The 10,180-nt window shown below is 38.0% G+C and overlaps 1 protein-coding gene across 1 annotated transcript; it reads right to left on the bottom strand.

Moving 5' to 3' along the window:
• Positions 1-975: 975 nt before the first annotated feature.
• LOC118491319 (cytochrome b5-like) lies at positions 976-2,885 on the bottom strand. Its single transcript, XM_035988975.1, has 4 exons — positions 2,569-2,885; positions 2,360-2,452; positions 1,521-1,587; positions 976-1,446 (listed from the first exon to the last, which is right to left on the bottom strand). Exons 2-4 carry the CDS (start codon positions 2,444-2,446, stop codon positions 1,190-1,192), a joined length of 411 nt encoding a protein of 136 aa, XP_035844868.1. The 5' UTR covers positions 2,447-2,452; positions 2,569-2,885; the 3' UTR covers positions 976-1,189.
• Positions 2,886-10,180: the final 7,295 nt, after the last annotated feature.

Raw genomic sequence — 10,180 nt, 5'->3', positions numbered from 1 at the left:
CTTTAATCAGTTTGCTCAAGTTGGAACTAACTGGTTTGGCTGATAACTCGGTAATTAATAAATTAACTGTTTGATTGAATTATTTTTCAACAATTAGTACGTAAACTGGCATGTAAATGCTCGTTCAATTATATCTAAAAGACATTTTAAAGAGCAAAATTGAGCCATAGCGGTTAATATGCTCTCATGTTTAAGTTGTAAGTTGGTTTATAGCTCTCTAAATACAAAAATACATAACCCAACCACCAGACTCCCTCCCTCTTCAGTTTCAGGTTCACGGGATATGCTTGAACTAGTTATGAGAAATTTAGTAGGAAGTTTTTCATGTGGAATTGAGGGTTCCAAGTGAATCATTGCTGGTACAACTAATGGTTAACTTGACGAATTTCCTGCTCTTTGTGAGAGTGTTGAACTCAAACCTTACACTTAAAAGTGTTTTAAAAGGTTTTGCCTAGTCACTGGACCACCAACCCCAATGGTAACTAATACTTGCCTATTGCACAAAAAACACTTAAAGAAACACAAACTGTTTATAAGAAACTCTGTTTCACCATTGGCTCAACCAGTTCATTACATTTTCATATTGTGTTTATTTATTTATCATGAATGAGATTCTCCTAATGTATCATGTCCTACATTATCCATTGGACCATAACCTCCCTCCAAAAGTGACTTTTCACTTTTGTTAAAAGACTCATTCACGTTCCAGTCTGAAATTGCAACACATAGCATTAAGAAAAATGTGTGATTCTAGTAGCTGTTTTCAATTTCACCATTGAAGGTATTCCCGTCGACAACAAGAATACCAAGATCATAAAAGATTATACAAGAAATAAGAAGACGGTAACAACAGAAACCGTCTTCTTCTTCTCACATTCATTTTTGCCACAGTTTCATTACAAAAGGTATTAATTGGGCATGCCATAGACAATAAGAAGAATGCCAAATTCATTTGTTTAAACACGGACACAGAAATGAAACGAGACAAAAGATGATATTCAATTCAATAGACAATAATTTTAAGATAAACCGTCTTCATGACACATTATTAATCTACCAAATAACCAAATCCAAGATTGAGATATATGTTTAGCAGAGACAACAGACTCACAAAGTTCAATACGAGTCAAAGACATCATGAGCTAACACACACAAACATTCTCCATAACTCACTTAAACCATCTAAATCTTAAGCGGACTTCTCTTTTGTGTAGGATCTGACCACAAAAGCCAACCCCAGGATCACAAGAGGCACAAGAAACTGCAAAATCTTCACAACAAAATCTTGAGTCTTGTCCGGATTGTAGGCCCTGTCAGCAGGCGCAACATATGTGCGCTTCTTAGGAACAGTAGATTTGTCTACCTCCCCAATGTAGTACTTGTGCATCATGTCTCTAGCATCGTCACTGTGGCCCACGTCCTCAAAATCATCTGTCGCATCTTTCCCTGTAGCAGAGATCAACGGTTAACATCAATCACTCTCATACGTATGAAAGATGAAGAAAATATCTCAAACTTACCAGTTGCTGCTAGCAGAACTTCATCACCTCCAGGGTGATCCTCCATAAACGGGGTCACATCATAAACCTGGTGCAGGTCAAGCTTATCAACACTTGATCACAAATAAAAGCAACAAGAACAAAAGAATCCACACGATTAGGAGCATCGATCAACAGTTCCTTCCTTTAATATAACCCTATCTCACTTAAATTCTTCACACACCACTGCTTTTCATATCAAATTATTATTCCAATTCATCAAAACTAGCTATCTTATCTTTGTAACTCCAAGTTAAACAAAATGCCTAACACATATAGTCACATAGACCAGATGCAGATCTAAACCCTAACTTTAACCGCAACTTCTGCATCAAATTTAAATTTGTAATCGATGTAACCTCAATCAAATTATTACGAACCACCGCCATTCACATCAATTATTAATCCGTTTAATCAAATTAGCAATTTTTTTAATCATAACTCCACAGTAAACAAAGCGCCCAATTTATCAAACCAAATGCAGATCTAAACCCTAATTTATCACGTAAACTTCTAAATCAAATTCAAGCTTGTAACCAAAGCAACATCATTCGAATTTCAATATCCATCACCATAACCCTTCAATGATTCCACAAACCACACCAAAACCCTAACTAAAGTCAACTCACAACACAAAGCTCACATAAACTAACCACCAACAAACAAAATTAACTGTACAATCACACAAATAAACTGATTAACAACTTAAAATCACACCGTATCAAGCTATTTATCAGATCAAATAAAATCACAAACAAAACAATAATAATATTAATTAATTAACTGACGAAAGTCAAAATTGAAATCAGAAAACACCTAACCTTTCCATCGATGATAAGCCAGCAATCCTTAGTTTTGTTATGCACGGAGACATCACTGAACACAAAAGTTTTCGGATCTGACGCCATTGATACCTAAAAAGTTGAAAACAAAGCAAAATTCGAACAAAATAAAAAAAGAAGAAATCCTGTAAAGTGAAAATCGAATCGATCTGGTTGAAATTGAAGTAAAAAGGAATCGATTGGCTTACAAGAAGGAATTTGACGCCGGCGTGAGGGTTTTCAACTCTCGTCACTACTTCGTTGGTATCGAACGGATTCGATGAATGGTGGATGTTGGTATTTGTATGTGTACAGATCTTGGACTGGAGTACCCTTGTGTTGACCTGTTAAATGAAATTACGAAATTAGCCTTCAAACCGGTGTTTAGTTTGATGGTTTTGTTGTGTGTAGGTAGGGTAAAACCTAAAGGTTGTTTTGGGTATTTGATCAATTTTTTTACATTTGTTGACTGAAAAAAATAAAATATTGTTGGCTGGCAGCTTTTATGACACAATATTCAATATTCAATTTTCAACTACTCAATTTTGGTTTAAAATTTTTTTGTGGACAAAGAGGTTATTTGTTTTTTTTTTATATTTCATGTTGGTGATCAACGTGCGACGTTCTTGACCAAATAAATTGACATCATATTATACGGTATAGTAAACTGCAATTTTACACCCTGAGATTAGGGGTCATTAGCATGTCTATCCCCCTAAGGAAATAATTGCAAATTACCCTCCACTGTTAACTCTTATGTCGCACTTTTACTCCCCGGCCCAACATTCCGTTAGTCTTCCCGTTAGAGAGTGATGAAATGTCCAAATTACCCCCCAACATATTCCTCTTCCTCATTTAAGTGGTTCTAGCCCTAATTTCTCTGTGTAAATCGCTCTCTCTCACTGTCTTCTTCAATCCACCCCCAAAATCGCTGAACATGTCTTCATCTTCTTCCTCTATGCTGCGATCCAAGGAGACCATGAGAAAAAGTGAAGCTTCAGACATCATATGTCCTTGTGGTTCGAAAACAGTGTTCAGAGAGTCACATTCCAAAGCTAATCCTGGTCGATTGTATCTTAGATGTGTAAGTTTTTTCTGTTAAATGGTTATTGAAACTCAAGTTTCATTCTTATGTTGCTTATGATGTCCGATAACAGGTTGAAGGATGTGGCTTCCTCAGATGGGCTGATGTTGGTGAAGAACAGGGATGTCCGATTTGTCGAGAGGTAATGCCTGCTTTAATTCAAAGCATTAAAGATAAGGATGAGTTGGCTAAGTGCAAAGAACAGTTGGCTCGGTACAAGAATGGGGATGTGTTGAAACTAAAGATGTACTTTGTGATTACTTGGGTCTTGATTGTTGTATTTTTTTGCTTAAGTAGGTTAATGTCGAGAAATTGGATTTGGTTGTGTATTTTGAGTGTAACCGTATTTTGGTTATGACTTTTGAAGTTTATGCAATGCTACTTTTCAAGTTCTTATATGTTTGTTTTGGTAGCCTGGATGTAATTCTGTAGGTATGGCTGGCAAAGAGAATGTTAAAGTTGAGAATGAGAAAGATATTGCTAAGGATGAAGACGTTGTTGCAGCCGAAGAACCAGACAGTTATGTATACTTTGAAGATCAAGAGTCTAAGATACTCAGACCTTACATGGAGCAACAAACTGTCACACCCTGGCTTTGCGGAAGCGTGGTTAATTTGGTGTGACTTCTTAATACCATAGCTTAACCATAACAAGCTATATGAATTTAAAAACCATGCAAGATCATCCATTAAATTAGGTTTGAAAAGTAAAATACCATAACAATGTCTCAACGGAAACACATCCTAACAACATAAACAGTGTTCAACAGACACAAACATCAACATGACGTAAACACAGTTTAAGAACTGTGACTCGTCCAGGAAAAAGTCACATCCCTTGAACTTGGATGACCTCGTAACTAGTGCAGCGGGGAAAACGTGCCATACCGTGCCAGATCCTTTAATTCCCTGAAATACATGTAAGTTGAAAAATCAACAATAATGTTGAGCGAGTTCATGTGTAAGTGAGTAAATAAACCTTTGTATGTATAAAACCCTGGTATGTAGCAAATAAGGAAAAAGAGATCGCCAATGGTTTGCAAGGCCATTGATATGTGTGAAGTGCAAGTAGGAAGACTCAAACCTAGCAGATTTATGCGTCGGGCACAAAGTCACCACCTGGTCCATTAGGCGGGCTCAGGGGTTGGGCTCGCTACACCCAGATAGATCTACCGCTCCTGTCCCTCGGTCCTACCATGAGGATTAATGGCCTCAAGTTTCCGCCTACCCACTCACATGATCTAAGTAGTAAACCTCCTTACGCTAACCATACCATGTATAAAGTACTTGTAATCATAGTAACATGTATTTCACCCCCGCAGTTTAAAAACTGAAAACAGTTAAGAGAAAAGGGGGACATGAACTCACAGTGGTGCGTCTCTACCAGGTATATCTCCTGATCAAGCAGCTGTGCGACGACCTACACGTACTAACTCTATTAGACGGACGGCCGTGCCTTAGCTTTATGGTTTAAGTTTTTGGGAAATAGTTAGACAACTATTTCGTGTTTACATTCTGTAAATACTTGGTAATTATTTTCCTTCCCAAGGATGGGGGATCTAATACATGTGCGTTCGTAAAATTCGAAATATATTATTAAGTCTCACTTAAAATATACTTTAATCCTTTCTCCAAAATATAAGTATTTTTCTCAAAAATATTATATTTTAATACACATAATTTTCCTAAAATAATACCTTGACAAAAATACGCGTTTGTAAATATTTCCTTAAATGCGTAAGTTACGTTTTATAGATCGAATGGTAATAATAATTACCGGTGTAACTTAAATAATTATCGCGAAGGCGTTTGTATCATTTTGGAATTGTTAACACGGTAATATTATTTTTACCCTAAAAGTAATATTTGTATATTTCACAAAATAATCATAAACACATAACAAGTGACGTTATGAAGAAAAATATATCTTCCAAATATATATTTATCACGTTTTATTTTGTGAAAACTAGGGCTGTAAACGAACCGAACGTTCAGCGAACAGTTCGTGAACCGTTCGGCGGGAAGTTCGTTTATGTTCGTTCGATTAGCTTAACGAACGAACACGAACAAAAAATTTCGTTCGGTTAGCTTAGCGAACGAACACGAACACATGTCTCGTTCGTTCGACTACGTTCGTGAACGTTCGGTAATATGTTCGTTTACGTTCGTTCGTGTTTGTTTGATTATATCAAAAAAATAAATAAATAATAAACCTTTTATCTAAACATATTGAAAACTTGAAACCCTATTTTTTTAAGTAGCTAAAATTTAGACATTCTAAGACATTTTTGGGGATAATTATGTCTAAATTAGCTAAACTTAATTCATCGTTTGGTGGTCTAGTACACTTCTTGTGTTTTGATTTATCATTTGATGGTTGTATTTAAGTACTTATATTCAATGTTTAAGGATAACGATGTTTTTATTTTTTTATTTTTAAGTTAAATGTTCGTTTGCGTTTGTTTTTATTTGCTTGCGTTCGTTTGTGTTCGAGACCAGTGTTCACGAACTGTTCGTGAACAACTGAATTTCGTTAACGAACGAACACGAACATAAGTTTATGTTCGGTATGCGTTCGTGAACTGTTCGCGAACATGTTGATTTCCTTAACGAACGAACACGAACATGGCCTTGTTCGTGTTCGTTCGGTTCGTTTACAGCCCTAGTGAAAACCCCACCTCCGATATTTTGTAAATAAAGTCGTGGCAAAACTTATATAGGAAAACAAGTCAAAATGTATCTCTAACACTTGTAGAGAAAATATTTCCAAGTGTTAGGTTTTTAGAAAAATTTCGCCAGAGTTTCCCCTGTAACTGGAGGTGGCCACGCTTTCAAGCGTATCATTTTCTTTTATGATTCCATTCAAAAATATTTTCATTCAACCAAAACAATGTTCAAAGCAACAAACTAGCCAATAAACATGTAAATCGCAAAAATTACATGAACTTGTAGTTTATCCAAAAATATGAAGTAAATCCCATTACTTTTAGTGGATCTTTATATAAATCATTCCGGTTTCGTAAAAGACTCGCTTTTAAAGAAATTCCATCTTTACAACTTCTTGTAAAATTTGACAAAACTAGTTCTTTGTCGAAACTTTAGTGTTACACATGTGTTTACACACTTGTGTGTTTTAAAAATTCATTCTTGTTAGTGTAAGATCCGGTTTTTAGAAAATAAGATTTCTTTGACACTCGGTCTTTTGAAAATACCGCTTGTAGATCCGTAGATCTACTAGTTTTAAACACTATTTTGCAAGTAAAATCGTTTTTACACAAGTTCAAGTTTCTCGTGTGGTAGAGTTTCATCACTTAACCCTTGTTACACTAAAACAACTCTATGTCATGATCCATGATCATGACCAATCTGGGTTAAACGATGATCCGAGCTACCACAACATAGATCGGGCCTAAATAACTACACAAATCAAATACTACAAGATTTACACAACATTCAAGCTTTTAACCATCATTACCAGCATTTTTAGTAGACTTTATGTATCATCTTGCATGTTTACGAGTTTTAACCGTTACATATCATTTTAACCACCTTAAAATAGTTCGAGAGTGTGATTATAGCAACTTACTACTAGCTCGAGGCTAGGGAAGAATCTAGACGCAAAATGAGTGGATAAAAGCAATGAGATGAGGTCCTTCGAGTTCCGAATGCACCAAGCCTCCTCGTAGGTGATCCTTAACACTTGAATGATCTTGGAATGGCTTGAACAAAACTCGAAAAATTGATGGGTTGGATAGGGGTGTTCGGCCGTGAGTTATTTAGAGAGAGGGAGAGTGTTTTGAGTGGTGAAATGTTAAGTAAATGAATGAGGGGTTTAGTGGTGATCTTATAGGCAAAGGTTATGAACATTATCCAAGGGTTTGTGTGTCTAGTAGATATGGAACAAGTATAATAAAATAATCACAAGAAGGACAAGGGTGTCCCCCTCTTGGGGACGGTTTGGTTAGGGGGGGGGGGGGTAATCCGGTTCCAAATCAACCATTTAGTTAGCATGTAGTTAGGTTAGTTTAGTTAGTTTAGGGATTAACCCGGTTACTAGTGTGTTGTGCATTACAGTGGGTGTTCGGGTATTCAGGGACCCTAATTGGCTCATAAAAAGATAAACAATGTTAATGGCAAAATTTTCATGTCCCGGGTAAAGTCCGGTTGTTTGGTTGGATAGTAATCCGTTAAAGCGTTTAACAAAGCTTTAAAGTGTCGTTAATATTAATTTTAGTGACACAACTTATTCCCGACACTTTGGAAAGTGTCTAGTAATATTTTTCTCATGATTTGGCACTTTATTAGTTAACCAAGTGCTGAATTTTTAGTTAAAGTGCTGAATTTTGTACTTAGAGTACGTTTCAGGCACATCCTGTCATTGTAACTTATTCCTAGAGACGCAGTTCTACAACCCTTGTGTCCCTTCACTCACCACTAGTGTAGTAATTATTTCTGGCTCATACAGGCCTTAGGGGCAGTGCATACCCGGTGCTGGCTATATCAGCATGTTTAATAGGTTATCCGTTCATTGTGCTACTGTGCTTTTGTGCATCATGGTTGTCACTAAGGTTCAGCATGTAAATAATGTAGTGACAGTAAATAGAGTATGATGCAAGTATGTACATGTATCAACATTCAAGTAGCAGTTTATCCATAAGTTCAAGTAAGCACAGTAATTAAGCAGTAATTAATTATTAATTAGGTCGTACGGATACCTGGTTTAGTGAGGGTTGTCACATTCTCCCCCCGTTAGAAAAATTTCGTTCCGAAATTTTAAGTTCTGCTTCTAGGTGCAGGGTTCTTGGGAAATAAGTGGGGGTACTTCTCTTTCATCCGGTCCTCACGCTCCCAGGTGAATTCAGGACCATGCCTAGCATTCCAACGAACCTTGACGAGCTTGACACTGCTCCGGCGGGTTTTGTTCACTTTCCAATCCTTGACCTCAACAGGTTCTTCAACGAAGTGGAGCGTGTCGTCAACATGAATTTCGTCGGTGGGAATGATAACGGTATCTTGAGTTGGACTTTTCTTCAAATTTGATACATGAAATGTATCGTGAACACCATTCAGTTTAGCAGGCAAGTCCAGCTTGTATGCTACTAATCCAATTCTCTCCAAAATTCTGAATGGACCAATATACTGCAGATTCAACTTTCCACACTTCCCGAGGCATGCCACACCCTTCCAGGGTGATACCTTTAACAAAACCATATCTCCTACCTCAAATTCCAGAGGCCTCCTTTTTCGATCCGCGTAGGCTTTCTGATGATCACGAGCCGCCTTGATGCGATCTCGGATCTGTGCGATCTTATCCATGGTTTCCTGGACCATATCGGGACCAATCAATTGTATATCACCTGCGTCAGATCAATCAAAGCAGTGATCTGCACTTGCGGCCATATAGAGCTTCGAATGGCGCGGCTCCAATATTGGTGTGGTAGCTGCTGTTATATGAAAATTCGACCAAAGGCAAATGCTTATCCCAGCTACCGCCCAAATCCATAACACACGCTCTCAACATGTCTTCCAAAGTTTGTATCGTCCGTTCGCTTTGCCCGTCGGTCTGCGGGTGAAATACGGTGCTCAAATTCAATTGCGAGCCAAAAGCTTCTTGGAAGGATTGTCAAATCCTTGATACGAACCTTCCGTCTCTATTAGAGATGATTGAGAGAGGTACTCCATGGCGCGTAACGATTTCTCTCATGTAAATTTCAGCCAACTTGCTCGTATTATCCTTCTCTCTGATAGGTAAGAAGTGCGCTGACTTCGTTAAGCGGTCCACTATTACCCAAATAGTGTCATGGCCTCTTGGCGTTCTTGGCAACTTTGTAATAAAATCCATGGAAATTTGTTCCCATTTCCACTTGGGAATCTCGGGTTGTTGCAGAAGTCCTGAAGGCTTCTGGTATTCTGCTTTCACCTTAGCGCACGTTAGACACTTGCTCACATAAACAGCAACATCGCCTTTCATCCTAGGCCACCAGTAATAATCCTTAAGATCTTGGTACATCTTATCCGCTCCTGGGTGGATAGAGTACCGCGATTTGTGAGCTTCATCGAAAATAACCTTCCTTAAACCACCAAACAGAGGAACCCAAATCCTTTTCTCAAAACATAATGTTCCTTACTCGTTTGGCACCAATAGCTTCTCCATCCCACGAAGATCTTCCTCTTCCAGGTTTCTTTCCTTAAGAGCTTCCTTCTGCGCGGCACGAATGCGCAAGGAAAGATCTGTTTGGATAATCATCTCTAAAGCCCTAACCCTTATGGGCTTGATTCTTTCTTTTCGACTTAGGGCATCGGCGACCACACTCGCCTTCCCTGGATGATACTTTATCTCGCAGTCGTAATCATTTAACAACTCAACCCAACGTCTCTGCCTCATATTCAGCTCCTTCTGGTTGAATATGTGTTGTAGGCTCTTATGATCTGTGAAGATTGTACACTTCGTACCATATAGGTAGTGCCTCCAGATCTTTAAAGCAAAAACCACTGCGCCAAGTTCCAAATCATGTGTGGTATAGTTCTTTTCGTGCACTTTCAATTGACGCGATGCGTAAGCAATAACCTTTTAGCGTTGCATCAACACGCAACCCAATCCTTGACGTGAAGCGTCGCAGTATACCACAAAATCATCGGTACCTTCTGGTAGTGCTAAGATTGGCGCATTGCAGAGCTTATCTTTCAATATCTGGAATGCTTCTTCCTGTTTGATTCCCCAATCAAAGTTCTTATCTT

This window comes from Helianthus annuus, chromosome 4 (assembly GCF_002127325.2).
Source record: "Helianthus annuus cultivar XRQ/B chromosome 4, HanXRQr2.0-SUNRISE, whole genome shotgun sequence".
NCBI classification, from domain to species: Eukaryota; Viridiplantae; Streptophyta; class Magnoliopsida; order Asterales; family Asteraceae; genus Helianthus; species Helianthus annuus.
This window is presented reverse-complemented; position numbering and strand designations above follow the sequence as displayed.

Excerpts from the sequence above, each read along its gene's own strand:
- LOC118491319 (XM_035988975.1), bottom strand. The coding sequence starts at position 2,446 with ATGGCGTCAGATCCGAAAACTTTTGTGTTCAGTGATGTCTCCGTGCAT. Across the intron at positions 1,588-2,359 it reads GGCTTATCATCGATGGAAAG|GTTTATGATGTGACCCCGTT; the intron begins GTTAGGTGTTTT and ends GACCTGCACCAG. Across the intron at positions 1,447-1,520 it reads AGTTCTGCTAGCAGCAACTG|GGAAAGATGCGACAGATGAT; the intron begins GTAAGTTTGAGA and ends TCTCTGCTACAG.